General features: G+C 38.3%; 2 protein-coding genes and 1 long non-coding RNA gene across 6 annotated transcripts in view; 1 reads left to right on the top strand and 2 right to left on the bottom strand.

Annotated features, from left to right (window-relative positions):
* Positions 1-12,881, bottom strand: part of jvl (javelin-like) — a 54,580-nt gene extending 41,699 nt beyond the window's left edge. For 2 of the 3 annotated variants that reach the window (XR_001916214.2, XM_018015500.2), the window contains exon 1: positions 11,864-12,881. Coding sequence is in view for 2 of the 3 variants with exons in the window: in XM_018015500.2 (XP_017870989.1) it covers positions 11,864-12,325 (462 nt within the window). In the remaining variant the exon portion in view is untranslated. Of the gene's footprint in view, positions 1-7,313; positions 9,420-11,863 lie in introns of those variants that run through there. The other variant, XM_018015508.2, reaches the window with a different exon arrangement.
* Positions 12,882-12,947: 66 nt separating this feature from the next.
* eff (ubiquitin-conjugating enzyme E2 eff) lies at positions 12,948-22,007 on the top strand. 2 transcript variants are annotated; one of them, XM_018015588.2, is made up of 6 exons: positions 12,948-13,305; positions 13,405-13,949; positions 17,834-17,897; positions 20,212-20,243; positions 20,885-21,068; positions 21,146-22,007. In XM_018015588.2, exons 2-6 carry the CDS (start codon positions 13,926-13,928, stop codon positions 21,283-21,285), a joined length of 444 nt encoding a protein of 147 aa, XP_017871077.1. In that variant the 5' UTR covers positions 12,948-13,305; positions 13,405-13,925; the 3' UTR covers positions 21,286-22,007. The 2 variants fall into 2 exon arrangements, with proteins under 2 accessions (XP_017871077.1, XP_089332443.1); XM_089476317.1 differs by having other exon boundaries at positions 13,385-13,949.
* On the bottom strand, positions 20,910-23,802 carry LOC149270592 (uncharacterized). Its single transcript, XR_016271609.1, has 2 exons — positions 23,413-23,802; positions 20,910-23,322 (listed from the first exon to the last, which is right to left on the bottom strand). It is a non-coding gene; the product is annotated as an uncharacterized LOC149270592 (long non-coding RNA).
* Positions 23,803-23,851: the final 49 nt, after the last annotated feature.

Below are 23,851 nucleotides of genomic sequence, written 5' to 3'. Positions count from 1 at the left end.
CAAAGCGGTTGGCTTTACGGGGGGCAGGGAGGGGCTTAGCCCAAACATGGAGAACAGCAAATAGCTGAAAATCATAGTAATTCGCGAAACTGACGCAATTTGCAAATAGTTGTGAGAAATCAGTTAAAGCTATATACATATACACACATTTATCTATCCATTTACACGAAGCATTCTACAAGCGATTAGAAATGAGGTAGCTAACAAAACACAGAGCGTAAACGTATCTATGTGTTGTATCTATGTGGATACACGAATTTGCTAAGCAAAGAGAAAAGCCAACGGCAACGCATCGAATCGCATGTGGCAACCTGTAATTTACCCTTCAATCAATGCGCAACAAATCAGTTGGCAACGCGCAACGCGCAGGCGCGCCAATCACTTGAGGCCATCCTCCCCCCAACAGCCCCAGCTCTGTCCACCCATCGGCTGTTCCCCTTTTACAGGTGCCCCCCGCATTTGGCACGTAACTCACTTGGCAGCACATTTGGGTTAACAATTGGCAGTTGTGTTGGTTAACTGTTGTCTGGCTGGCCAGATATACGTATCTGTTATGTGTGTGAGTATGGGTGTATCTGTATCTGTGTGCCATGAATGACTAACTGTGCGCAAGGTGGTTTTCTTTTTCTGTGTTTTGGTTTTTTTGGCTTGTTTTCTGAACGCGTTCAAGTTGGCCAACACAAGTGGCTAACAACAAGCAGTGTTATGTAGATACATAGTTACAGATATGTGCCGCATGTCGACAAGTGTTCGAATACAAATTTAGCAGATACTCTTTACTCTGTATGTGTGTGTGCGTGTGTGTATGTGCGCGTGTGTATAAACGCTGTTTCCTTAATTCAGCAACTTAATTGCCGAATTGCAGCTTCAGCTCAACAATCAATCAATCAAACAAGCAAGCAAACAACAGCAGCAACAGCAACAGCAACAACAACAACAACATCGTCAACAACTTGTTGCATTTTTTCAAGGCAAAAAGCATTTCCTCTCTGCACATGGGGCAAACCATTTTCAAGCTTCCCACGTAGCACAGCAGGTGGAACTGGCAAACCTGTAGAACACTCCCAACAATAATAGCAACAACAACAACAGCAACAACAAAAACTACGACAACGACAACTACAAATTTTCAAGTTTAAAGCTAAATATGAACGCAAATCGTGCTTATCCAAGAAACATGCATAATAATTGTGTATCCAGACTCCGAGAGAACAAAGTTTGTGGCGGATTTTGACTGACTAATACTCTGTTATAGGTATATAATATATATAATAATATAATATAAATATATAAAAAAAGTAAACTTAATAATAAATAACGATAATTTTATTTCTTATATATCAAATTTACACTCTATAACCTTTGCAGCTTCTGCAACCAATATACCCGTTCTGCTCACTCACATTGACAGCGCTCAAAGAGTAGCTAAAACAGCACGCTGCCAACTGGGAAAGAGCAGCAGTAAAAGGGCAAAGCTGCCTGATGCTGGCACTGGTTGATGTTAATGATGAGCCACAAGATGAGCGAAAGAACGAACCGCTTGGCAAGTGGGTCAACCAGATGACTATCTCAACTGAAATCATGTCACAGTGCAATACGTCATTTACAATCTCTGTCAAACATTTGCACGAAGCAACATATCGAACAGTCATTAAATGAACTATGAATACTCTTTAAATATTTGACCAATAACAGAAGATTTTCGTCACTCTTCTAGAAAAGTTGGATTGCTTATTTATATAGAGGTGAGATAAAGAGTATAAAAAGTAATTTATTTGTTGGTATTTGTGTTGGTGTGGTGTTGGAATTGCTGCAGCTGTCAGTGACACGGCACGCGATCGTTGAAGTAACGCAACTCGCCTGTGGCAAATGAAATGGCGGCAAATGCAATTCAAGTTTTCCGGTACCATGCGGCGTATGCGCATTTTTAACACTCAAGTGGGTGGCAATGGAGCAGCTGATGAAAAGGCTAAGAAGCTGCTTGGTCGGTCGGTCGGGTGAAAGGAATATTGCATTTAGAAACTTATCAAATTGTATAGAAAAGTTCATCATATTGTGCATTTACTGTTTCTGCTTACTGTTGCGACTAGAAAACTTTGAAAAGTGGGGCGCGACTTTTCTTTTGCGAACAATTCAACGCACTTGCTAAAGTTCAATTGTGCGCACAAGGGTTAAGTGCCATTAAAAATGAGAATATGGAAGAGAGCCGAAGAGCGGAGCAGAGAGGGGAGCAAGGGCAGCCCAGTAGTGCCTGCTCTGGCCTCCCCTGGCCTGGCCCCACCCGGCCTGGGGGTAAATGTAGACTGCAGTCTTGCATTTAAATTTAAAACTTTAATGTCATGCACCATAGAAAATGCCGACGCATCTACGAGCTGTTGAAAAGCGAAACAAAGCAGAAGACACAAAACAGAAGGCAGCGAAAGAGAAAAAAGAGTCAACTACAACAACAGCAACAACAAAGCAATAGACAAACAAACAGCAAACAATATTTCCGCATTCCGCGCGTTCAGAGCCCCAAACACACACATTTGACATTCGCCGCAAGCAAACGAGCGCACGAGCGAGAGAAGAGCAGCGCGGCGAATTCGAGCGCATGTTTGGGAGAAAGCAGCGGGCGTCGGGGTAGCTCGGGTCACATCTCATTTAACAATAAACCGCTCTCCAAATTTTTGCTTAAACGAATTATTGCAAAATCATCGAGTGATCGCCGATTACAATCAGGAGAGCTGACTGACTGAATGTGCTGAATTGCCAAGACGACGACGAATTTAGCTCGTTTGTGTATACCCTGTAAATGGATGAGCAGTGGATTGCACAATACGCGATAGATGACTGAAGACATAATGTGGAATCATTAGAATTTAGAACAATAAAAAAAAAAAAACATTAGGTTTCTAAAGGTAATTTCAAAATATTGCCTTACTATGCGATTCTTAGAACATCAAATAAGACAGAGCTTCTTATGATTATTTAGGTCTATATGCAATTTCCTTGCAACAATTTTCAATATTCGAGTATTTGCTAAGAAAGAAAATTATTTTATAACGCTATGCTCACTATGCGATTCTCATAAGTTTATGCTGCTTGTAGTCTAATTTTATCAATTGAAATTGACAAGAGTAAGGCAAATTCAAGCCCATTTCAAGTTATCCTCTAGCATTTTCGATTGGTACGTAGTATCTTCACGTCTTTCACCCTGCACACAGAGCACTTTTACTAGCCGTTTTCAATTCGAAAGTGTTGCCAATTTGACTCTATTGTTGTTGTTGTCGTCGTCGTTGTCGTTGTTGACTGACTGCAACTTTAATTGTGCGCTTTATAGCGCAATTTATGCTCCGACTTGGCAATTGCCAATATCGGTGGCTCGTGCGCGTGTGCTTTGATTATGATTTGGTGTTGGGGGCTTAGTTAAGGCAATTATGCTCTAAATGAAATTGTTGCAAAATTATGGTGATTTGTTGGCTAGCTCCCCGAGCTACCCACGCGCCAGTAGAAAGTAGAACAACGATAGCAAACAACAAACAAACAAAGCTAAAGTGATAAAAATGTATGAAATATCACATGACAATTGAAATTATAATAATAATAATAATAATACAACGAATTTGCAAATCAACTAAAATAAATTAAGTTAATCATATCAAATGTGCAGTATATTTGCCAACTGTGCCAGTTCACAGACGGATGACGCGTCGGCGGCGGGGGGAGGCGCTCTGAAGCTGCGTTGCGCTGCTGTGGGCGAACGCGTTCGAAATGTGTGAAATTTCACAACTTGAACTCAAGATAACAACAAAAGCAACACAAATAATCAGAACAATAAGTACACTAGCCAACAACAATGGGTAACAGATATCAGGATACTCTACTGTTTAATTTACAAATACTATAGAGGTTATACAAAAATTAGAAGAAAAATTCAATGGATAAAGTTGGTAAAGTAGTTAAATATAGTTAATAGTTAGTAAAATATGAAAAATATATATGTATATATATATTAGTTAATGTGTAGTTTACATATTATTGCTCTAAATCCTCCTCTGAATTTTTAACTTTTTATTTGAAATCTCTCCTGAATCTGAAATTTTATGAAGCTACATTTCTAAATGTTCTTCGAAAGAGCCTACGAAAACAAGAAACTTCTCACTTCCGCTTTGTGTTGCATTCCTAAGCGTTCAGCTGTCGACTCTAAGTCAAACAAATCAAGATATATTCAAGCAAAAAGTATTTGATGACCTAAACTTATTTCGTAGGATGTTTGCAATTACGCATATATCGATTTATTATAAGCAGTATAGACTATTTATTTGATTTTCCTAATTTGTTGCATAGTGTAAGCGTACAGTGTAACCACTGCAAACACAAACATTTTCTATGTGTGCGTGTGGTTATTTTTTCGACGTGTTGAACATCAAGGTTAAAGCTCAATGTGGCCGACCTGAAAGAGCAATATACTCACATGTAGTACATATAATATATACAAAGATACATATATGTCTATGCATATATGCATAAAATAGATTTGCGCACTTGAGTTTCGTATATTTCCCTAGTTCAGGCAGCTGTCGAAACGGTTTCATATGTAGATTAGCTAAGCTAAACAAAGCTCACATTATAATTCGTTTGGTGCGAATTCCAAATATGAATCAGAGCCGAATATGCCAGCTAGGAACAGCTGATACTACGCAGAAATATCTGGAAATGCTATGTACAATAGGAAATTGAAGTCGGTAAAACTAATCAAACTTGATTGGAAAACATATTTTCTGTGAATTTGATATATGCAAGATAAGCCTAAAAAAAATAATAAAAGCCGTCTTATATTCAAAGTCGTAAAGTTTTTCAAAATAATTTCCATTTTTTGCCACCTGCCAGCTGATTGCACACCTTTCCTTTTAGGTACAGCAATTTCCCATTAGTTGTGCTCTCAATTTTGCTTTCAGTTACTTTTTTTATTTTCAGGCAATTAGCAAACGCAGAAAACAAAAGTTGAAGAGCAAAATGGAAAGGTGTACACATTTTAGTTACTGTGCCTAATTAGCTAATATATATGTAAAGGGCCGAGAGTCGGGGTGGAGTTAGACAGAGAACATTGCTCGGTTGACCAACAATTTATGCGACAATTGAATTGGGGCCACAAAAAACAGAACGGCAAAAAAAAAACAAAGAGAGAGAGAGTACGAAAATGGCAACCAAATTGCTGAATTATTAAACAATCGAATAAGAAGAAGCAGAGGAATAAAGAAAAGAGCAGCGAAACAACAACAATTAAAAACGCCAACGAAGCAGTGCAAAAGTCAAACAAAGAAGAAAAAGCAGCAACAACAATTATCGCAACAATGTGGAAAGAGAGTGAGTACTCATGGATACTCGGATACACTCGTACTCATACTCCTATTCATATATTTAAACATTAATTGCCTTGTAACAAAGTGTGGCGGTAGAGTGAGAGAGAAGGAGAGGGAGCGCCGAATGTAAGCGAGAGGGGGAGGCAGGCAGTTTGTTGTTGTTCGCTTTCGAAATGCAAGACCCGCATGGAAATGACGTGCAGCTGGTTAGGAGCGTGCATAATAAAGTGACAAACAGAATAAAGAAGAAGAAGAACAAGAGAATAACAAGAGTGAAGAGCGCGCGGGTGCCTAGCTAAGTGCGTGTGTGTGTGTGAGAGTAAAGCAATGAGTGCCTTGCTACAACACTGGAAATTAATATTATGAGTGAGGGAGAGAGAGAGAGAAGGAGAGCGCGCGTGACTGCGTGCACGTATGTGTGTATGTGTGTGTAGTATTGAGCGCCGCGCTCCACTGGGAAGATGGATCATAACAGACTCATACTAAATGACCAGGCAAAACGGACAAACGACAAACGAATTATGTTAAAGCTAGCAATTAAAAATTAACCAGCAGTTAGTTGTTGCTTAATTAAAATGATAAACAAAGCGGGCCAATGCCAAGCAGCGCAACAGCCAGCGACAGCGACGAAACAAGGAGTAAAAGATGCCAAAAGTGGGAGTGGCCAGGGGGAGGGTGGGATGGGGAGCTATTTAGCCGCCTTGGTCAGTTTATATGGGTTTTGCATGTTGCGCTGCGCAGACATTTAAATTGTTGCAAACCTCTTGCCTCCGCCTCCGCCTCCGCATGTAATTAGCTAAAATGCAGCGAACTGTTCGCAGAATACAGCTTAGCCCCTCAAGGTTACGTTGGGTTAGTTTTGCTTGGATTGGGTTACTGCATTGCGGACTGTATATACAATGCATATAAATAAGGTGAATGAACTCAAACAAATTAATCAAACGACGAAAACATAATATAAATACTTCAGCAAAATATTTAATATTCAAGCATTTCAAGAATTGCATAACAAAAAAATGTTAAACCAGACTTTTTGCCATTTTATTTTTATCTATTACAGTCATTTTTTTTTTCAAGTTCTATATTTTTAAAAATATATTTATTAATTTTAAAAATGTATATATAATTTTTTTAAGGAATATACATACATATACATATTTCATATTTTATTTGTCTATTTTTATTATTATTTTTTATTTATTTTTTTTTTTAACTCTCATAGACCTTTAAATTCTATACTTTAATAACAAATCTTTTTTTTCACCTAGGAGCTCCAACTTTTTTTTAGGTCACCTTCAATTTTTTACAACTATTTCAACTCGAATATAATCAAAGATGGAAGAATTCCTCAGCATTTTCTACTTTTTTTTGGCTCTCAAGGCTGTATAAAAATATCTTTATTTTATTAGAGCAAAGTCTATCAAAAATCAATCAGAGTTCATAAAAGATAAGTCAATGCCGCAAAGGAAAACCTGCGGTAAATGGAATCTATAAGATATATGACTTCGTTTAATTTAATGTTAGGTATTAAATTCGTATCAATTAATTAGACGATCATACAAAGTGATATCTGGAAATAGAAACACTGAGGAATATCTTTTTCTCTCGCTTCGTTGCACCGCTTATAAGAACTGAAATCAGTTAAAGTATTATCAGAAGAGCTCCATTCAAAAGCAGCTCAGCTGCGCCACCTACATACATAAAATATCAACCTAAGATGCATATATGTATGTATATAGGTACATATATATGTACGTTCTGTATTCCATTGTTGTTTATCAAGAAATCAATTTGAAACGTTTTCAACTTCCGACGTGAAAAAATTTCAATTTATTATCGTCTCACAGATTGGAATTGGGATGGGAGATATGAAATAGTGGAAGAGAGAGACAGATACATAAAGCGAGAGAGAGAGAGAGAGGGAGTCGCACGAATTTGATTTGATTTAGTTTAGTTCAAGATACGCACCATTTATCTAGTTGATCTCATTTAAAACGGGTCTCAGTAGCCGAAAAAAAAATACAAAAATTCAATTTATCCAAATGAAAGCGAAGCTCTGTTTTTTCTTCTTCTTGCTTTTTGTATCTTTTAGTTGTGTGGTATATTTGTATGTTTTGTTGTATCTGAGTTATGTTCACTAGTCACATCGGCACTTGCAAATATTTTGCATAACAGATTCACACTGATTTCACCTTATTCATATTATTTCTTCCTTTTTTTTTTACCGGTTTTACGGTTGCTATTTCATAATATGCACATTTAAATATATTGATATTTATAACAAAATTGCGAAACGCCTTTTGTTAAAGGGATTTGACGTATTTACATATAGATATATACATAAATATATATTCATCTGATGGTATTTCCGAGTAAAACGTTAATTTATGACGTCTGGGTCGGGCTATATGTAGAACACGAGCGAAGCGCGTCTTCAGTTCGACGAATTCGAACGAAATGACAACGTGAAGCGACGACGACGACGACAAAACACGCTGATGAATCAGTAAAAACAAAGAAAACAAAAAGCCCCAAAGGAAGCAGGAAAATAAATATGTATATATAAAAACAAGAATTGTTTTGAGGCACACAATATCAAGTAGCGAGCACCAGGTAAAAAGACGCGTGTATCTGACAGATACTCTCCCAGTGCAATCCAAATCGAACGCAGCGCAACGTACGCAACGCAAAAAAAACCGAACCGCACGCTTCAACGGCAAATTTTACAATACAAACAACAACAGCTGTTAAGTTTTTTCCGTGTATTATATTTTTGTGTGGTGCTTGCAGAGCTGTTATACTCAAAATGGCTAAAGTGCTCACAATGTTAGCTGAAGCTGTTAACATTTTCGCTCACTGTTAACACTCGCTAAGAGATCACGAGTGGAATCGTGTTGAGTGAAACTAGGGCTAGCTTCGGCTAGCGCTAAGTATGAGTCACACTGGTCTGCTCGAATGCCAGTTAGCAGTTCGCGTGAGTGAAAGAGTGAGGGAGAGCTAGCGCTTGAGTTAACAGTTGTTAGTGAGTGCACTGCGCTGAATGCGAAGAGAGAGAGAGAGAGACAAAGAGAGATAAGAAAAACTAGCTGTTAAGAGAGCTTCACTAACATTATACTAGCAGCAACAATAAAAACAATATCAAGAACGGCAGCTGCTTATTGTTTGCACCCGCAAGATGCATTTGTATCTTATGGATATTCTCGTAATGCTTCAATTCCAAACGTGTTTCACTTCATTTGTTTACTCATGTAATTTGTAGGTAAACAAATGCTAACAAACAATTACGCGGTACCTATCAATTAGCAGGTAATTAAGTGCTCTTAAGGAAATCAAAAGAAAGAATACCACAAACTGTGGCAAAGGGTAATGCACTGCGCACAGAAACCGACACAAAACAAACTGACCAACTAGCTTATTAGTTTTCACAGCAACTCCAATAGGAGCGACAACAAGTGCAGCAAAGCAAAACAAATGCGTCAATAGACGAGGCGTCTAGACCTAAGAAGAGACAAAAGGCAGTGAAGATAGAGAATGAGTGAGTGAGTGAGCGAGTGAGAAGGAGAGAGAGAAAGACACAAGTGACCCAGTGTCCACTTGGTTCTTATCGTTGGCTGCTTAATTACACGCAACTTAAAAGGCAGACCAAGACGTAGACAGAGAGAAAGAGATAGAGATAGAGAGACATGAGACAGGAGACATGAAGGGCACAACACAAACAACGCATCGTTGCCATCGCAACCAACAACAAAGCTCAAGAACGTTTAATCAATGACCTGTCCAGGGGTCGCGCTCTGTGGGAGGGTGAAAGGCAGTCGATGCCAGCATTTAATGGCACGCATTTTGTTTGATATTTATGGAAATTTGATAAGCCCAGCCAAGGCAAAACACTTTTATTGCATTCAATTCCCATTTCATATGCCATAATCAACAATAAACAAATAGATACAAGCTACCGAAACTGGATTTCCACTGAAGAAAAACGAAGACACAGTGAAAACATATCTATAATTGTTTATCTATGCCCTAAACAGGTCATATAACATTTAGCTTTAACTTTACATTATTAATATAGAAGTTAATTAAAAGCCGATGCTAAACGGAGAGTTAAGCATTCGAGTCAGGCCTTTCCTTTTTATGCTGTTGCATTTTATTTTTAATTTTCTCAAAAGTCTCTCAGAATAAGTATGTTCATAACAGAGCGATTAATTCAGCACTTGCAGTTCCAATGCCCATTTATAAACAAATTTTCTCTTTTGGATAAAAGGAAAACATAGATCGCCATTTCAAATACAAATATTGATCGTAAAAACTGTAAACATAACGGTTTAACAGGCGTGGGAAAGGGGTGGTGTCTGCAGACATATAAAGTGATCCCATAACATACACTGGGAGAAAAGAAATATACTATTTGTATACAAATTTTGAAATTACTATATATAAGGTGGAGTAAGTACATATACATATTAAGTATATATATATAAGTAAGTAAGTATATATACATATATACAATATACGTGAGACAAGACAACTATAACCTCAATTATATGGTATAAAATTTTGATATATCGAATTAAATAAATTGTATTTTTTTTTTTTTTTTTTTTTTTTTTTTTTTTTTAATGGGTATATTTTATTAACAAGCTTTCTGCTACCATAGTGGCAACTTAATCTAGTAAAAATAAATTGTAGAATTGATTTTACCACCCTGACTCAATGACAGCTTTTCTCTCACTGTAAGCATTTTGAAATAGTGGAACCCACAGCAATTGATGATATCTTACACAACATGGGCCATAAACATATATTCTGATTCAGATACATTTCGAATACGCAATGAATATTTAGGAAGACGACACGCACAAGCATACGCACACATACGACACACATATGGTTAAAATAAATAATAAAAAATGTATATATATGTATGTACAATATTTTGTGACAAGGGTTAGGCGACAGCGAACGCTTGTAGCATGCCACTTAAATTGCAATCAGAAGCAAAATTGATTTAAATTTGATACATAAACAAGAGCGAGCGAAGGGGACACAAGCAGACAGTAGGTAATTGCATTAGGAGAGCGTGTGCGAGCGATAAGGATAGCGCTATTGAGAACAGCTCGCTCCATTCAACTTGTCCAATTGGACGCTGTTCAAAAAGTGTCAAATAAGAATCGAAAAGAAGCTTCTGAGTGCAATCACAGAAAGCTTAAATAATTTTCGGCAATCTGCGAGAGCGCACAAATTCAAAATGGCCGTCGATTGGCAAAAGCATTTGCGTCATATTCTGTTAATGACGCTTATGAGCAGCAGCGTCAGCAGCGGTAGCAGCAGCCGCAGCAGCCGCAGCAGCAGCGCGTGCACGTCACAAGTCACTGAGCCGCAGCAGCAACACAAATAAACAATAGCAGCAATATCAACAAGCGCAGCATAAGTGAAGCGCATACAGGGAGAGAGCAAAAGAGAGCACGAACCGCAATCAAAAACAAAAGGAGAGCAGGCACGAACCTCAGTCGGTGGCTGCACCTGTAGGCAGCATATGCATAACATATTGCACACACAAACAAACACACACACTCCCCTTCTTGCTCTCTCTCTCTCTATCCCCACCCCCCTCCCACCCACACCCTCTCACACTAGACAAAAGCAAAGCACAGTTACGCTCAGGCTGACTGCTGTGGGGTTCATTAATGACGACGGCTCGACACGTTTGAGCGATCACCGCCAACAGACAATAAAAAGTCAAAAAGCCAAAGCGAGGATTCAGATACCCTATACTTAGCTTTAAGCCCTCTTGATACTAAGAATTAGACTCATGCAATTCAAAGCTTACTTAATTTTTGAAAATATAAAATATTAATCAACAAATTTACTATAATTTGTACAACGCAAAATCAGTTTGATGTATTGCCTGTTATATATATAAAGAAAAAAAAAAAAAAAAAAACAATATGCCTTTTTCCAATAGATACAGGGTATTATACAGAAAACAATTTTATAATTAATATTAAAAACGCATATTTTGTTGGCCACGAACTAAACAAAAATGGCGCGAGCTGCGCCGTTGCCGTTGCCGTTGCAGCGGTTTGATATCGCACAACAACAGCAACAACAAGAACATTAATTTCCGCGCAAACGCAGCCGACGCAGAAAGAGAGCGAGGCAGACAGATTGGGGAAGGCGCATGGGTGAGACAAGTGCAGAGACGCAACGCAAGCCAAGCAGAACGCACAGTATAAAACAGATAATAATAAATTATAAAAAGGCAGATACGGCACGATCAATGGCTGCACCAAGCTTTGCCTCCTACCCCACCACCGCATCCAACATCCAACATTAATACCGCAAGTCTACGCAAAGCCACCCCTTACGTGCAGCGGAAATGCTCAATTATGCAATTCAAGAACAAAGAGAGCGACTACAATGGGAGATGATATCGCATGTGTGAGAGAGAGAGAGAGAGAGAGAGAGAGAGAGAGAGAGAGAGTTAAGGAGGGATAGAAAACGAAAGCTCAACTTACCTTTTGACTGAACGCCGACGCAGCGGCAGCAGCGGCTGCTGCTTCTTTGGCAACGCCAACGCCATCTGCTGAAATGGCGTGCGTCGACGGTGACGTTGCGTAGACGAATAACGGCAAAGAGTTGAAATTACGTAAAAAGCTAGCACCGTCTACGTTGCCAGCGGATGCATCCTTAAAACGCCGGCAGAACAGTAACTGTTTATTGCAAGCGGCAGCCGACGCCAGCAGAGGCAACAGTGAGGGTGTTGGCGTTGGTCGCGCAGCTGCCTTTGACATTGCATCAGTAGTTGACGCCTGCAGCGATTCTGAGGGCGACGCCGCAGCTGACGGCAACGATGGTGGTTGTGGCTGCTCCTCTGATGTTCTTGTTCTTGTTGTAGTAGCAGACGCCATTGGCGTATCGCAATTTTCCTCTTCTTCTTCTTCAGTGGATTTTACTGCTGTTGTTGTTGTTGTTGGCATGGCTGCGCGTACTATAAAACAAAGCTGGCGTTGCTGCTGCTGCACGCTTCGAAGTGGGCGTGGACGTAGGCGTACAGCTGCAAACGTCCTTTGTTGTTGTGGCTCGTGTGATGTGAGAAGACGATGGTCCCGCTTTTAACAACTGGGTGCCGCCGCATGTTGCAAAGACTTACGCATAGAAATGACCTCTAACTAATTTATCTTCACACTCACAAATATACGCACATACTATCGCACACACACACTGACACTCACGCTCAAAAACGCACACACGAGCACTTTGTCGCTTCGCAAATCGGCAGCAACAACAACTGTTAAAACCGTAGCTGCAGCCGTCTGTATGTATTTGATCGTTCACGAAACGTTTTGTCGCTTTGAGACATGGAAAACTTAAGCGTTGCGTTCGCTAAATAATTAACCGAATTGATTTATTCATGTGAAGTTTGCTTGCTAATTTCCTTTTTTTGTTTAAATTTGCAGACAGTTGAGTGTGGCCGAACTTCACAAGCGGCAATATCTGCAAGTTATGTACCATACTTTGTGGACAGTCTGGTAGCACTGTTGCCCCACATAAAATTTTAAATAATACCAAAAAATACTTTTTTATATACCAACAGCTGGGCAGTGCAGGATTTCAACTCAAATTTTCAAACAGAGTAGCTGTTCAAACATTAGCAAATACATAGGACAACTCCATCAAAATTCATCAGTAAAAACATTCCGGCAGCAAGCAACACGTTGTGTGCTCATAGAAACAATTAATTAACAGCATTTAGTGCGCGCAGACAGAAAACGCAGCGGACATACACAATTGCGTCGCAGCCGGTTTAAACAGTTTTTGTTGGTTGGAATTTTCGATGTGCCTTCGTTTATAGTTCTGACGCTGATTTTCGATTACTAAATTTTCCAAACACGCACACGACGCCCCTTTTCCACTTTCCATCTAACTGCGTTGTTATTTGCTGCTGCTATCGCAAAAGGTAAGTAAATAATTCATTTAAAATATAAAATGTAAATGCCCAATTATTGTCATGTCGAGTTGCCACATAGATTAAATAGTCTTTTCCCTCTCTTTGCAGATAATATCGATCTGGCCAGACAGTTAACTGCATGAGATAGCTGTGCTGTTCTCTTGATGAGTGTTGAAAATTATCATACACTTTCCAACACCTAGACACGTCACACACTAAAGTCGTCTCTGTCACACTCGCGCACTTTGAAACGTCGTTCACTTCGTCCGCTGTTAGTCATCGTGTCGGTCTCACTCACATCCGTTCGTCGCTTAGAGCAGCGAAAATATCGCAGCCGTAGTTGTCGTCGGGGCGCCGTTCTACTCGCAGTGCTGCAATATTTCTAGACTGTAACCTCGGAGAAAAGCTGAGCAGAAAATAGCCAGAACACAGTGAAAATATAAAGCCTACCGCAGCTTTTGTGTTTCGTTTGGTTTTTTCTATAGCATTTTTCAATAGTTAACAATTTCTCGTTTTGTGTAATTCGACAAAGAACAAAAAGTAATCGAAAAGCAAAGAGAAACGTACAACTGATACACTCTCACCAACACAACACCACACACACAAGAAAATCAAATTTCAATCAGAAAATGGCGTTAAAAAGAATCAATAAGGTATGTGAAAAAACGATAAAAATGAAATCACATTGTACAAATCATTTTCGCATTAGTATGCATTTCAAAAGTGTAAAAGTTTGGATATGTAGCAAAAAAAAAAAAAAACCAACAAAAAAATGTGAATAGAAATTTCTTGTGCGACAAAAAATTTATGCAAGAAATGTGAAACGTAGGAACGACAACGGCAATGTACAAAGAAAGACAAAAAAAAAAAAAAAAAAAAAATGAACCGAATACGTGAGCGAAAGAAAACGTGCAAAAAGCAAAAGAAGCATAAGGAAAAATGGGCGATGACGACGTGCATTAATTACAACAGAAGCTAAAAGAGTAAAACAAGTTTAGGTTTAGTATTTAGTCGATGATTAATACAAATACCAACAATTGAGCAAAGGAGCCTCAACCTTATATGGGACTCTAATTAGGAATAGCTGGCAATATATCCTGTGCATGTGCATGTGTGTGTGAGCTGGGCTAGGCAACGGACACGGACAACGTGTACGGCCATTTGTATTGGTCGTTGTTTCCGTTACACAGTAAATGTGTGTGTGAGTGCAGTTGAGCGGGTGGCAATGCATGCGTGCTTGTGTGTGTGCATGCATGCAAGCCGGGCACCTGGTCAACACCGCCGTCATCTGGTCAACTTTTGGCCAGCAGAGTCTCAGCGCCGCGCTCTCGGGCTCCGCTATGTTACCCAATACATGCCGTTGTGTATATATAAGTAATATTTATATATATAGCAGGGCACTCACACGCGCGTATATTCCTCTGTTTATGAGTGTATGAGTGCGTGTTGTTGTTGCCAGCGCCACAGAAAGATCCAGCAAAAAATAAAACACGGCGAATACATGAAGTAAAAGCGTATAAAATTAACCTAACCTTACTTTTTGCGCTGATAATTCAGAAATAGTGCTGCCTAATATATATATATATATATATATATATATATATATATATTTATATACTCACACGCAGGCACTTAAATATGTATGTATGCGTGCCCATTGCATTAATGTGCCGATGAAATTTGTGTGAATATGCGTGTGTGAAAGCGAGTAAATTTATTAATTATTTCTGCAGTGACTAACAGTTGAAAGTGCCCAACTCCAAACTCCTATCTGCTGGTGAATGGACCAGACAAAGTGCAATTGACTATGCAAATGATTTAATGTGCATTCATATCGCATAATATAATTTTCAATGGAATTTCTGTTGCGGTGTCCGCTGCCCCCATCTGCTGCAGCTATTGACTCGCTCACTCGCTCGCTCTCAAGGGAACGACAAGTCACCCTCTTTTGCATGGTGATATGTTTCTCTTTGACATTTCAACGTTTAACGTTCATGTTTAATTCTTTTAAAAAGTCTATATTCTATTTACATTATAAGCGCTTAAATTTATTGCTTGAAAATTAAAGTTCGATTTGAGTGAGGCCGGTTCACCATCATAGCCCCCACCAACACACACACACGCACACACAAACTCAGTCATACGCTTATAAAGTCTTTGCACAGTCACAAACAGTGAACAGCACCGTATGAATTTAACCATCTCGCTCACACACCCCCATGAGACGCCCAAAGAGTGCTCGGTAAAATCGGCAGCAGCTGCTAGTTCGTCTGGCCATACACTGTATTTGGCTCTTTCTTACGCGCTAATGTTAAGCGAATGGGGCAGTGCTAAGAGAATTTGAATGTGTGCGTGTGTATATGTGAGATGGCAACTGAATATAGTGTTGAAAAACACTGCAGCATATAGAGCACAAATAATTACTACAAAAATATAATTTAACATAATTTCAGTTTAAATAATGTACGCGACAGTAAAATATGTAAATTATCGCTAATAAGTCATACACGCGAGCATATCTATATATATACACAGTATATGTATATTTATGAATGTATATGTGTGTGTGTTGTCTGCTCATGTGTTGAAGGGGGTCTGCTGACTACTCGAGCAACAAAAGCAGCGACGCTGGCGTTGCCGTTGACGTCTGCAGCGTCACGAACCACGAGCGTCATGGCCATTGAATTTTTTCTTTAGGTGCTGTTTTTGTTATAAACTTTGATACGTACATATATAAACGAAATGAAATGAAAATGAAATACTGGTGAAACTGAGGAAGCACCCGTAATGCTAAATGAATTGATGTTAATTTATTATTATTTCTTGTCTTTGTATTTTTTATGTAATGTGTCCCTCTTCCCCTTCCGTGCGCACAGCTAACAGCTTGCAATTAGCAAGCAACTACTTTGGTTTCCCCCCTACTCGTTCGCTCTATTCTCTCTAACATAGCCAAGGTTTCGCTGATTGAGCTGTTGCTGCTGTAGTTGTTGTTGTAGTCGTCAGTTGGCCTGAATTGCCAAAAGTGAATTGAATAAATAGAAAAAGAAGAGGAAAAGAAATATACGCTCTGTAAGCCGGGCTCTCGCCAGCTCTCTCTCTCTATATCTATCTATCTCTCCCACACGAGCATGCTGATCAAGCCATGTGTGTTTGTGTGCATGCTTATTCGTGTGCTAGCGACCGTTAGTTTGTTTTTATTTGAATTATAAAGCAAAACACTCACACTTGCTGGCGCGTCTTTGTGGCCAACGTGTGAGTCATGCCGTCGGCAGAGGTGGCCTGGCCGCATTGAAAGTCTCCTCGAACTTGGTGTTCGCTTTATTTGCCGTTCGTTTTGTAACAGTTTTCTTATGCCATGTTGTTTTCTTTTCGCTCTTTGTTGTAATTATTTTTTGCTCAACAGGTACACGTCGAAAAATGCGTAGCATGTGGCAAAAAGAAAAGAAGTCTTTCGAATCTATTTATATTTTTGTGCGTCGCGCATATTTTTCTGTTTTTTCCGTTCGTCGATGTGACAGCAAATAAAATGTTTTATTTTTCTTTCCATATCATTTTGTGGCTGTGCGAAATCATCACAAAGAGAAGTAACGACAAAAGCTTATGCTGCGACTGAGGCAGCGACGGCGACGGCGACTGCGACAGAGGCAGTCAGCCGTTCGCTTTAAAACTTTTTCCTACCCCTCCACTTACTGCAATCCTCTTTTTCCCTTTGTCTCTGTCTCTCTCTCGCTCTCCTGCCGTTCGCTCAATGTATATTGTGCCAAGGCTCTCGTTTTGTTACCTTCCGCACAGCTCATCATTTTTCTGTAAGCGATTTTTTTTTCTTATAATTTTTTTTTGCCGGTTTACTTTACACCTATTTGTACGCCCCATGTTGGCAGCTGTGCTGCAGAGAAGATGGGCCAGGGAGGGGGTCGGGCCACAACCGCTCAGCTGTGTGCGTGCGACAGGCAGTGAGAGAAAGAGCGAGTGAGGAAGAACGAGGGCAGCCGGGAGCGGGAGTAAGAGCGAAAGAGCAAGTAGGGTGCTGGCTGTGCTGCCTTCTGGTTCGGGCCAACGAACTTGATTTCGCGTCACTCGCATTTGCCGCTGGCCGTTGCGAATAAAAATTTTCATATTTTTGTGTGCTTAAAATTCCTTGTAATATATTTGTGCATTTTAAATGCATATCATTTCAAATGGCTCATGTAAATGTATAGTAAATATGTATGGAATACATATATAAATATGCAGCAAGAGAATCAAAAAGCAAGGCGGAAGAAATTTGTATTTATGAAATGCGCATGCAAAATGTTTGGCAATTTAGTCTTTTTCCATATAATATGATATATATACAGTGAATTCTCTTTGATGCGCTCAGTTTCTTAACACGAATAACTGAAGCCAAAAAAAATGGTTTTAATTGATCATAAACCGAAGAATTGTAGATATGATCAAATATATAACATTCAAATAATTGAAGCTGCTGTTATGCTACTCATACATATATATATATCTATAATTGTCAACTAATTTAATACCTTTGTCTTATTCGCAGGAACTGCAAGATCTGGGCAGAGATCCACCTGCACAATGTTCAGCTGGACCAGTTGGAGATGATTGTAAGTATAACGACAGTAGCAGCAGCAGCAGTTATGTGCTGCACGTCACGCCTCCACGTCTTGCCTACTACGTCCCATGGAATACTTAATACATGTGTTATCAGAACTTTGAGCGTTATGTAACTGTGTCAGTGCGTAGAACGCTGCTCAAACAACTTCCTCATCTCTCTCTAAGCTTCTATAAATAGGAAAGATCTCTCTCTTTCTCCCTCTCTATCTCTCTCTCTCTCTCTCTCTTTACATATATCATAGAGAAGTTAGCTTTTTGATTTAATTCATCACGTCATAGCTTGCAGAACGTGACTATGCAGTTCTATAGTTATTTTAATATATGCACATATCATATATGTATGCATATTCCATACAGTCAACTCTCGTAGAAAGTTTTCTATATTTGAGCGAAAACTGTGCTACAATTTAGATTGAAAAAATCTCATTTGCATTTTAAAAACTTTTAATGAATAAAGTTCAGCAACTAAGCTAAACTGAGAAATTATATTCCGTCAGACAGTATCTCGTTGAATGAGTACGCCGATTGTCAGCTTACGTTATCGAGCGACTACTGTAACAATTTCTATTTCTGATTTTACCGATTCGCGGCTTAAAATTTGCAATTACTCATTTAATTAAATGTTAAATGTGTGCGATTAAATGTTAACTCTACAGACACACAGACGCGCTCACATGTGTGTGTGTACATTTGTTTGAAGCCAGCTTCGTTTGCTATAGAGGTTACCTGAATGACGTCATTTAAAAGTGAAATCGTGCAATTAAAGTGAGTTTCTTTTGAGGTCGCCTTTGCCTGGACAGACGTGTGAGAGTTTAATTAAAGGCATCGAACTGATTTTCTAGTTTAATGTTAATGTTAACAACTGCTAAAATGTTGAAAATAATGTTAACAGTTGTTGAAAGAAATTGAGAAAGTCATAACTAAAATTTTTATATTTCACATATATTCGGATCAAGTTTAGAAATTGAGAACGTAAACTATGGTTAATCTTAGTGTAACAGAGCCTTTACAGAAATGTTATAAGTAATTTTTAGGTAACTGAAATGTAGAAAGAAATTTTAAAATGCATTTCTAATACATAAAGTAAAAGCATAACTTTTAAATAACTAAATGAAAGATTTATGGAAAGAAATAAAGGATTACTAGTTTATATTGTAAAAAAAAAAACATCATATTTATTTATTTCACTATACTAGAAAAGAAGATTAATTGTAGGGAGATTGTTTTATAATTTATAAGGTTAATTGTTCCAAAATATTAGTTATATGGTTTTCCAATGGATAATATTGAATACTTGATAATTGTTCGACATAGATAATCAGTAATGCTAGCACACCGATTATTAGATAATCCTCGTTTATATTTTAGCACATATATTATGTATTTATCAGTTATAAAATGGGCGCATCCACATCATGAATATTTAGTAAACACAACGCTTCCGCTTTGTTGTTCTCTGAATTCTTATCAGCGGCCGATTATGCCCGGCTGGGTATGTGTGAAATAAATTACGTGGCGATACCAAACTGCAGTGTTCGGACTCTGAAAAAATTACAAAACAATTCACATTACTCAAAGAACAAAGTAAACCTGCTTTTACATAAATGTAAATAAATTCATTTAACAATAGTCCCATAATTGTTATCGATAAACGATATATCAATTGCTCATTTTGGCTTGTGGCGAAACTTCAATTGAGTTCTAGAAATAAATTTTCTGTAATTGTATTGCAAACACACCGACAGAGCCACGCACACACACACACGCACACGCATAGAAATGTGCTAGCGCATTGCCTCTGCTGGCGTCGCAGTTGGCTGCTACGCTGCGGCCCAGTTCTCAGCCCAAAAGCTACTTGGGCCGGGCTGTGTGTGACATTGAGCGAATAGCTCCGCAATAGCCTTGGACAATGGGTGTAAGCGAGATGGCACGCTGGGCAAGTAGTCTGCGTTGAGAGCGTCAGCTGCAGCGTCGCTGCCAACAGTCGGTGCCAAGGCTCTTTGGCGATTGTTTGTTTTTGTTCTTTTCGGTTAACTCTTGCGGTAAATGGAGAGGGCTTATCGCAAAGAGAGAAAAAGAGAGAGAGAGAGAGAGTGAACGAGAGCGAGTAAGCGAGAGTGCAGAGTGAGTACTGCATTTATTTAATCACCTAACTCCCCCGTCCGCACCCTAGAAAACTGCGGTTGGGCTAAGCTGGGGCATTGCAAGGCGTGTGGTTTGCTTGATTTCGTAATAATTAAATGTATTTAAACAATTCTCAATGATTCAAACTTATCCTAAACACTATTCTCTCTATCTTTACAGTATTTCACTGGCAAGCAACAATAATGGGCCCGGTAAGATTGTCAACTATCATTCTTCACTCTGGAAAGAGAGAGCTTCGTTCGATGCAGAAAGTGCAGCACCTGTCAGCGTCACAGGGAGACCGACTTTATAGACGGAGCACTCAATGAACTTTTTAGGCCGTATCGATAGAATTTTTATTTTGATATCCACTGAGTAGATTGTTTTCTTGTCTAGCAAATCTAGCGTAAAATGTTTATCTTATCTCTCAAAGTAATTTTGCTATATAGTTGCTTAAAATAAGCAAACATGTATTACCTGTTTTCTTATGTAGTATAAGTAGGAAGAAGAGTTGGTTTTAGTTTTTAAGCAATTAAACGATAGACGTTTTCAGATATTCTTAATATGAGTATATAAGCGGCTGTAAATATTCAATTGAAGCTCCTGAGTATTAGATTTTACATTATTTGTAAAGCAACTAATTGCCTAGGTACATTTATATAAGACTAGTATAAGAGATCTACTCATTTTGAAAGTATTCATATACATATCTTAGTCAGTGTTCAATTTCCTACATCAAGAAAGGATCGTTTGCTCTAGGTTGTCCAGAGTCGAACTTTACTCAACTGGATTCAATTTAATTTCTTAATATGCTCAATCTAATTGAAATATTTGCTTCTATTATTATTTACAGCCGGACAGCCCTTATCAAGGAGGTGTATTTTTCTTAACTATACATTTTCCAACAGACTATCCTTTTAAGCCGCCTAAAGTGGCCTTTACAACACGCATATACCATCCAAACATTAACAGCAATGGATCCATTTGCCTCGATATATTAAGATCTCAGTGGTCGCCAGCATTAACTATTTCAAAAGGTAAGTAGAAATATATACATATTTACATAAAGTGTGTTTACTAACTGTATTTCTCTTTCTGTCTCTCGCGATTGCAGTCTTATTATCAATTTGCTCTCTACTCTGTGATCCCAATCCAGATGATCCACTTGTTCCAGAGATTGCCAGAATATATAAGACCGATCGGGAAAAATACAATGAACTGGCACGGGAGTGGACTAGAAAGTATGCTATGTGATGCGTTCCAGATTGCAGCAACAACAGTCCAACAACAACAGCAACAACAATAAGAAAATTAGTAACAGCAAAGAAAACATCAACAAAAACAACAACAACAACATCAATAGCAAACACAACAAAAGCAACAAAGATTACATTTAACAATAGTTACAACAGCTGTGACAGCTGCCTTCTCCCCTGCTTTAGCATCAACATCAGCATCGGCTCTAGCTCCTCTAGGAATGGCAACAGCGATGATAGCATCAAAAGAAGGAGCTGAGGCTGCAGCAGCAACAACAACAACAGCAACAAAAACAGCAACAGCAGCAGCAGCAAACATACAAACACCAATTAATAACAGTAACAATAACAGCGGCAGCAGCAGCCACGAGTGGAACGGAGGCAATGTTCCAACAACAACAACATCAACAGCAATCAAATGCAACTGCAGTAAGAGTTACGGCAGCAGCAACTGTCAAATTGGCATGAAGTTTATTTGACCGCTAAAGCCGCAGCAGCAGCAGCAGCAGCAGCAGCATGAAAGGAAAATAATTTAATAATAATTACTGAAAAAAGAATTATGTAAGCATAAACATTTAAAGCGAGACAGCTACCAACAACACAGCATCCCACACATAATAAGTTTAAAAACAAAACAACAAATAAAGATCAGCTGGAAAATTATTATTATTATTATATTATATTTAAAGAACCGGAAAAATAAAAATTACAAAAATTCAATTTTCTATCACGATGCCAAAAGCCTTGCAAACAATCAGGTCACACATTAGTATAAAATCAATAATTCCTTTAGTCTAACTGTCTCATCCACACCTACATATATATATCGATATATATAGCTACATCTATATTCATCTGTTTCTAAGAAGTACGTAAAGAGATTTGTCTAAACTAAAATTATTAAATGCAATTAGTTTTTCTTTTGGAAGGAAATACTTATGTTAGATCTGATTATTTTAAAAATCAAATAGAATATAAATTTTATTTTTATTAAATTGTATATCATATATGTAGATGCAATTCTCTGATGAATATGACACTCCCTCTGATTGTGGGTTATTCCTTTTGTTCTGTTTCAAATCAGAAATGCTTTATTCCGCATGCTTATCCCAACTATTTTAAAAACAGTATAGTTCAACCTTAATCTTTGTAGTTAATTCAATGAATATTGGTCTTGTATAATATATTTAAGTAATTGAAATATTTTAAACGTAACTACTTTTGGAATCCTAAAAGTTTTTTCCTGCATTTGTGTTAGTTGATCTACATGAATGTAAGTGTACATTTTTACGAAATTGAAAGTTTCTGGAACTATAAGCTAAAGTTTATTGCTTGAATTATTAATGTTTGTTTTCATATTGCAATAGTAAGACAGAATGCAGAAATCCTCTTTCACAGAATATTTTCAAATATCAACTCTACAAGGATTATTATTAAAAGTCTTTTTGTGTTAGCGTATTTTAAGGCATTTAACAATTCATTTTGTATTTTCTGCTAATTTCATTTGTTTTTTCGGCGAATATGATAAGAGTGAGAGATGTCAGCAATGTATATAAATTCTTTATAGACGGTCTAGAATGTCTGTTTATCTACATATGAGCATCTAAATGTGTGTATAAGTGTGTATTGGAGCAAGTTGAGATGTGTAAGTAAAATAATTTTTTTTTTGCGATTTCTATGGATAAAGGTAATCATTTTATTGAGACATGTCATTGCAGTAACCGTTATGTTCCTTATATTTCCATCTTGTTATATGCTAAGCAAAATAGGGTTATAGAAATATGCTTTTCAAGCTAACCTATTGATAGAAAGGTATCCCTTATTTCTATACAGCTTAGGCTTAGCATAGCTTTCCCAACTGTACGAATTTGCCAATTACGATCAATTGAGTATATTGAGCTGTTCCAAGGTATTAAAGTAAGTATCCCTTGTGCTACACATTTTGATCAAAAATCCATTTTATGAGAGAGTATATTCAAGTCGGTCAATGTTAAGGTTATACTGACTATACAGCACTAGCGAATGTCAAAGACATCTGAAAAGGCAAAAGCAAATTTAGAAATGGGCAAGAGTTTAGCATAAAATAACTTTTTATTCACTGGCTCAAACTTGCACACATACATACATACATACGCAGAAGTCATACATATGTAGACAAGAACGAGAACACGCATTGGTATCCGTATTCGGGTGATGGCAACAGCTACAGCATTTTAAATAACCATTTAATCAATTCAGAGACTCAATTAATACCCGACGATGTACGTTGACGCTGGCTGCGCTGCCCCAGAATTTTGTAAAGCTTTTTGATGTATTTTTATTTGATTACCGATTCATGCTCAAGCCATATAACAGGTAGGGCACGCAACGTCTTGCTCAGAGCGCTCATTGCGTCAGAGCAGTGTTCGATACAGCTGTCTGGCGACAAGGGAACAAATGAAGCTTGTGACGTCACAGTCGCTACTCTCTTATGAACGCGTCGCGGAACTGAGCGAATGCGTCAAGTTACAGACCTCGCCAAAGATCGTTTATTTCGCACGCGCTTTGCTCGTTCGCAAATGCGA

The sequence above is a fragment of the Drosophila arizonae genome, chromosome 2, assembly GCF_054131065.1.
Source record: "Drosophila arizonae isolate 15081-1271.41 chromosome 2, UAZ_ARI_1.0, whole genome shotgun sequence".
NCBI lineage: Eukaryota > Metazoa > Arthropoda > Insecta > Diptera > Drosophilidae > Drosophila > Drosophila arizonae.
The sequence above is the reverse complement of the archived record's forward strand: the minus strand, read 5'-3'. Positions and strand labels throughout refer to the sequence as shown.